General features: G+C 43.7%; 1 protein-coding gene across 3 annotated transcripts in view; it reads left to right on the forward strand.

The window, feature by feature from the left end:
- The window catches only part of nlgn2a (neuroligin 2a), a 53,889-nt gene that overhangs the window by 32,772 nt on the left and 13,617 nt on the right, over positions 1-7,500 (forward strand). For all 3 annotated transcript variants that reach the window (XM_037260250.1, XM_037260248.1, XM_037260249.1), the window contains one exon: positions 1,768-1,917. In XM_037260250.1, the coding sequence (XP_037116145.1) occupies positions 1,768-1,917 (150 nt within the window). The remainder of the gene's footprint in view (positions 1-1,767; positions 1,918-7,500) is intronic.

Below are 7,500 nucleotides of genomic sequence, written 5' to 3' on the forward strand. Positions count from 1 at the left end.
AAAAAACTTTTTAAAAGGGAAGGTAAGATTAGACAACTTGCAGAAGTGTACACACCCTCGTGACTGGGGATGTGGCTGTATTTAGAATGCACCAATTCAAAAGTCATGTTAAATTTGAGTCAGGCCACACCTGCTATCGGATTAATACAGTTCGGCTTTTTTAGTAGGCTTTTCCTGTCATGTAAAAATATTGAAAGGTTCAAAATAATTTCATATGCATTAGATATACAGGACAAACTAGGAGAAAATAAAAATCTAAAATAAATGATTTTAATTCATTTTATTTTGGGGAAAATGAAGCTTCAAATTTGCTTCATGAACCACTTCTATTTTTTACTCCTCTAGATGGCACTGTTGCTTTGAAGAAAGAGGTTTAACAAACAGCCTGGGTGCTTTAAACCCAATGCGAAACAGAGCGTGAAAATACAACTGGTTCACGAACCAAATTTGATGCTTCATTTTTCCATCACTAAAAATAACATGAATTCCCAAGAGGAACATTTCAGGAATTTTTAGCAAATACTGAACCATCTGAGCTGTTCTGGTTTTGTATGAACACCACGATGAGCACAGTGTCGTGCAAATGTGCAGCACACGCTTGGCTTGAAAAGCTCGAAAGCAGCTGCAGGGGATCCGTCTATCAAGCGAGCCGATCGATCTTATTGATTTGCAAACGGCTACTTGAGATGCATCGTTTGCAGAGAACAATATGTCACCGTGTACGGTGAGTCAAAGGGCCATGTCCAAAGTGGATACTTGGGCAATGGGCTCAGTGTCAAGTCCATTGCAGGCATTTCGGGAATACTGTCCTGGCTCCGCATCACATCAATGATGTAAGGTTACTATGGTAACGGCTTTTCTCCTCATTACGAGCCAGCGTCTCATTGAGGTGATTTCCAAAAATGTAACTATGAGGCTTCTACGGAATTCTTTTTTGCGTCATCTTGTTGCCGTCCTGCCCAGCGCGCAACAATAGCTTCCAAGAGAATACGTTTCCTGAAAATGAATCGCTTGGGAATCGACCTAGAAAGATGTTGATGTAACCGTCCTTACAGCTCAGCGTTTGCATTTGTGCGGAGAGCCGAGGCAAGGTGAGGGCTGTTATGGAAATTTGGGATCGAAGCACAGCTGGTGATCTGTCACGAACAAGGACGACAATGGACGGAAGACACCCAGCATTTGATGTTCCATTTTTTTCTCCTCTTCTTCTCATTCTTTGTCTATCAACGGCAAACATAAAGGCTCATGTTACCTTTTCCTGCCATTTTGCCGCCTCTCTTCTGCGCTTTGCTTATTTTCGTGTTTTTTTTTTTTCTTCATGTCTCGCTGGCCTTGATGTGAAACGATAAATTATCAGAGCTGAAAAGAAATACATCAGCTTGTTAAACACTTTGAGGAGAAGTTCAAAAGGAAACATTGGCTTGTTTGTGCAGTTGTTATCGACAACTGAAAAGACCTCAAGCTATTTTTTTTTCCCCCCTCGAGCAACGGTGAGGAATAGATGCGTGTAAAAAATACAAGAGTATTTTTTTTCCCCAGCATCCCTCGATGGTAGCGATGGTGCACATCACTTGACAATCAACAAAACTGCTTCCACTGTGTTATTTTAAATTACCCCAAATTGTTGCTTTAAAAGTACTCGTGCAAGTACTTTTTGGTAGCGCTGCACTCCTCAAGTGTTGATCCTCATCCAACCTTACAATTTGTTCTTATTATCAAAGAAGTATCATTGACCTTATTATGAATGATTGCTTGGTCTTTTTGCAGATATTCGCGACCGCAGAAAGAAGCCGGTGATGCTCTTCATTCACGGCGGCTCGTACATGGAAGGCACCGGAAACATGTTTGACGCCAGCGTCCTTGCCGCCTACGGCAACGTCATTGTGGTGACTATGAATTATCGTCTTGGTGTGCTGGGTGAGTCATGAGGCCTTTGTATTGATTGTTCTAACAGTTTAGATTATTTTTTTTTTCATTCTAAATTGAGGTCTGAAAAGATTCTTTCCGCTTGCAAACAAGAAGCCAAATGTGCTTGCTTCAAACTTATGATCACCCCCAGCTGAAATTTTATGGGAAACTGACAGAAACAAAAGTGGACTGAGCATTGTATATATTGTGCAGTTTGAAAACTAAAGTATTCTTGTCCAGTTAAACCACCAAGCAATTTCGAAATGATCACACAAAGCAGCAACACAGACAAACTCAACTCATCTCAAACGAGGTCAGTAGGACCAAACACCAAACGTTCTGTTTTCTTTTTGTTTGAATTCAAAAGGTTCAGTGCTTTGATTTCCTCCAGACAGGACACAAATGCCCTTCAGGTCTTTTTGCTTAAATCTGGCCGTCATCCACATCGTACGATATGTTTTTAAGATGGAACCAAAGATAAACATATACAGTGAAAACTGCAGGGGCCCTATAGTTGAACCCTGTGGAACACCAAACGACAGTGGGACAGAATGGAACTCAGAGCAACAAATAAAATAACACAAAAGCTAAAGCAAAAAAAAAAAAAAAAAACAGCATATAATAATACTCAGCAGCAGGCAGACGTGCAGGCAGGCTCGTGATCCCCGGCGTACGTGCGCGTAGGGAATTGTGCAGCGTTAAATACGTAACAGGCCGCCCGGCGCCTGACCTCAACGCTGCTCGGCTGCCGTGGTGACAGACGTGACGAAAACCCTCGTCCGAGGGAGCGCGATGAAAGTGAGACAACGCATCTATTTGTGATCAATGGCGGCGGGAGCGGAGGGCATTAAAGCCCGCACACACCAAGATGAGGGTGACAGATGAGAGAAGTGATGGCAGGAGAGAGATGAGAGGGAGGCCAGAGAGCAGGAGGGGGGCGGGTGGGTGGATTTGCCTGCCATGCTAAAAATAAAACCCGCAGAGCCGCTCCGGCGTGCGGCAGAGCCCACGTTCTACGCTCTTGAGGTGTATGTGTGTCTGTTTGACATTCTTGCATTTTCGGATCCCCGGGCAGTGCGACGTGCAAAATGGAGGTTTGAGAATTGATGGTTTTCATTTTCACACCAATGTGTGCGAACACACACACACAGTCTATTGTCTTCATTTGCTAGCGTTCGTCTTGGCTGCGCTGCTTCCACTATGTCAATGTTACTGTATTTTTTTAATCCAATCAGATTTTAGCGTCCATGTGTTGCCACACCAATCTGTGTTGCCCGTTATAACTTCAACTATATTAAAAGTGCGAGTTTTTTACCAAATTTCAAACTCGTCCTCATAGGGCCACAGCTCTGGCTCTTAATGACATCAGTATTTTTCTGTCCTGTGATTGGTTCGTCACAGCCGACAAGCAAAACCTCGATAGCAAACTGTACATATTTAATAATCTCTGGTGAGTATTCATGTGTTGTTGTTTTTTTTAATCATTTCATTATATTGTTACGTAAATATTGATTGTGAACTGCTCGAGATGATTTTGTGTGCACTTTTGCTTGTGTAGTACTGGGCAGCATTGTGAGAACAACCTGACATGACCAGAGACATTTTCCAGACACCCAGGCAGAACAATCTAAGTACATTGGCTAGGACACACACACACAAAATAGATCAATACACACGCACACACAAACACAATACACCTGCACACATAACATGCTAAATTCTTAGTCTCCATAGCAACCCCCGCAAGAATTGATGTGACAAGTGCTCTCCACTTAATGAGCAGTATGAGACATGAGTCTAGTACCTATTGTGGCCCTAAAATGCAAAACAACAAATAACTAGACAAAAAAAACACAGAATAAAAAAAACTGAAACTTTAAAATATCAAAGCAAAAAAAAGCTATGAAATCACAATAGAAAATTAAAAAACACAAAAGCAAAAAAATCCTCACGTAAAAAGAGACAATAGCAAATGAAAACACACACACACACAAAAATGACTAATTAGAAAAAATAAACTCAAAACCACCAGATCAAATCATCAATCATACAACAAATCTAAAAACTGCAAAAAAAAAAAAAAAGCAATCACAACAGCAAATCAAAACTGTCAAATGCTCTTTCATAGTTGCGCTTTTTGAGATCCTGTTGTGTTTACTTATTTGTAGTTATGTTTTGCACTTCAGGCCCCCCGTAGGGTATTACACGCACACACACATGCACACACACACACACGCGTGCTGTCAAAAGTCGTACTTGTTCAGTTTTGACATTTTCCTCACCGCCAATCAGCCGATCCCCGCAGGCGCTCACTCAACGGCGCGTTTGTGAAGTTTACAACTTTGCTTGCCGCCTGCCTGGCTGGCTCATCAGCGCTCCTTCATCGCCGCTCTCCATCGTCTCGTCCCCAACCCCCCACCTCCCTCCTGGTGGCCCACTTTTTTGCTGCGGGCGCTCTGACAAAAAATGCCAGTTACGGGACCGATTAGGCGGACGCATTTTTCTCGTGTCAAAGCCTTGTCGGCGGGGAGCTGCCGGCCGCTAATAGCCGGGATTGATCATCATTACGCTGAGATGACAGCGCCTTGAATCATCATGCATCGCTCCTGGGATGCCCGCGAGATGACGCCCCCCCCCCCCCCAGGGGGATGGCACTGTTATTTAGGGGATTCTCTCACAAGGCTCTCGTGTAATGTAAACAAGCAGAATGAGAATATAGAAGCCTCAAACTCCACAGAGGGAGCCGAAATTAGAACGCCCCACTGCGAGAGGCGGACGCGCTAACCGCGCTCTCTGTTTTGAGTTCATCCCGAGGGTGATTGACGAGGTTCGTCCGTCGGAGCGAGCCTTCATGCACGAGCGATTTCCCTGCAAAGTTAGAAGCGTGAATGGTCGCCCATTGCGCCGCAGGTAAACAACATATGGCAGTCAAGATGCTTCGGTGCTGCCCAAGTTAATGTCTCACTGCAGGACGGGACTTGCTTTCTGTTGTTTTTTGACATTGGGTACACCAGCAGCTTAACGAGCAAGCGTGCTGGTTGTAATTGGGCCACAGCGTTGTCATGAATGGCTGCCAATAGAAAGGCTTGCCTTGTCGTGATTCATGAAATGTCTGCTAACAAAACGAACAGGAAGTGTTTTGGGTAATATTAGCTAAATGCTAACGTCATTATTCGCTTTACAGTCAAAATGTGAAAGTCGAAATTGTGATTTCGGCTTCTCTCGTTTGTAAAAACATGATTTAAAAAAAAGTGCCCAGTGACACGCTGTGTTATTAAGTTCCCGACGTTGTGAAAGTAACCCGAACGCACCATGTTAGCGTAGCGTGTACGTGATTGTGCCGACCCCGAGCGTGCTTTAAACTTTTTAAAAACATCCCGGATAGAGCTTAGTGTCAAACTAAGCACACAAACAAAATAATGACAGGTATTTTATATTTACATATCCAAGTTTTGTTTTTGAAAACATCACCGGTGCTAATGCTAAAGTCAATGTGAAATCCCATTGACGTGCTAACTACAAACGAGCACTGAATTCTGCGAGTCCTATTCTTTCAAATAACGATGATCCATACACAAATATTTATTCAGGGTCAAGCCATCATCAGCTTGAATATGGATCTCAGTGATCTCAACCCCACCGACAGTTGACATCAGAACCCTCGACGTGTGCCAGCGGCCCTCCAGCAAATATCTCCTCATATCTCTGCGTCATTTCTCATTTTACCGCCTCTTGCTCGGCCCATTACTCCGCTCTTCGCCTTTTTTTTTTTTTTTTTTAACGTGCGTGGCCAGTTTACACCCCGCTGCATCCATCATGTATGTTCCACGTGACACGGCATGGTCCTACGCGGGAGGCTTTGGACTGGGCGGCAGCCTCGCCATTGCATCTTTATCGGCCCATCAAATGCGGCAGAAAGAGCACCTGAGGCCATGGGAGCATTTGCACGCAATGACTCATGTCATGCACAATACTTAAAAATACACAGATACTACAGACTTTGTGTTATCCAGTCCAAAGAACACAAAAAAAACAAAGCACCGTCTTACAATGTCGACATCGAGGTGACTTTGAGGAAGGGGGGGGGGGGTAGCTTTTCTCCAAATGGCCTTTGAGCAGATGTGGGTGTCGGAAGCAGCAAACGGGACTTGGCACCTGATCTGACTGCTTGGCAGTCTTCCTTTCCCTTCCTGCCCTCCATGTCAGGCCAGTCAACGTGATGCAGGACTGCAGGCCCGGCGATCGGAACAGCTCGGGATTCTTTTGCAGATCATACATGCAAAATAAATGAAAGCCTGTGTGCATTTTAAAATACTACACACCTTTGTGCCAGTGCCAGGTTTTGTGATATAAAAAGATGAGACCAAGATAAATCATTTTCGTTTCCCTGCATTAAAGCCACCTATAATCTATACAACTCAAGGATTAAAAGCAAACAATGTGGTTGCGTAAGTGTACACACTCTCATTGCCAATTAAGTGCTTTGGATTAACCTCAAATCAATTCCAGATGTTTGTTTGACTACTTTTTTGATCTTTTCATATCTTTTCTATGTAATTATGAACAGCTTCAAAATGTTACCAAAAAAAACTTCTGACTTCTGAAAAAATAGCCAACTAGAACATCTGAACTTTATTTGGTGTTAATCAGAGACAATTACAATTATTTAAATTAAATTAAAATGTTGGCGGGTGTGTGCTGACTTGAATTCTGAACACTATCATCCGAGTTACGAGAGGGTGTGCGCACTTCTGCAACCGCAATCAATTTTGGATTTGCTTTCCCTCTTGAAAATACAGAATCACGTTCAATAAAGAGAAACATAATATAAGCCATTTTTTTTGTTTCACATCGCAAAAGGTTGACATACATCTGAATAAGGGTGTGTAGACTTCTTCTATCCACTGTATTTGGAGACTATGAAACATGAGCAACCTCATTCCTGACAATTGCAGATTCGCGCCCACTGTTGATTTATGCATTAGATCCAACATATGGATAATGCATGAAGCGAACGTAGCCAAATACTGCCCGCCAGCATTCATGTGTTTGTCAAGTGCTCAAATTCCTTCCGGCGTGCTCTTGGTTTTCTCCCACTGTCTTTGGAAGGACTGTTTGCGTATACATGTGGAAAAGGATGCGGGAAAACTGTTTATTTCATGATATAGTTTAAAAAAATTCACGATCGTCTGCGGGATTAGTTATCGGAGTTTTCGCTGCTAAATACGGAAGTGGGCATCAGCTTCAACAAAATCGTCATGAAATTTAAATGTGGATGGATTGTCCTCGTGGGCAGTGGGGAAGGAAAATAAAAGTTTCCGGTGAGATGAGACGAGGGTTTGGTGGATGCGTCGCGATGGAGGGAAGGCAGCAGTTGGATACCTGCCGAGCATCCCGCCCGGTGAGATTGGAAAAGGACAAACGCGGGAAGAAAACGGGATGGCAATCAGCTCTTCTCGATTGCCTCAGGTGTCCCGCGGGAGACATTGATCCGGAAGGGAAGTGTCACGGAGAGACCGAATTCAGGCAGGAATGCGGAGGAGGTCGCGAGCTGCAATGGAACCCGAGTCCAATAATTAGTGGTGCGGCCCG

The sequence above is a fragment of the Syngnathus acus genome, chromosome 10 (genome assembly GCF_901709675.1).
Source record: "Syngnathus acus chromosome 10, fSynAcu1.2, whole genome shotgun sequence".
NCBI classification, from domain to species: Eukaryota; Metazoa; Chordata; class Actinopteri; order Syngnathiformes; family Syngnathidae; genus Syngnathus; species Syngnathus acus.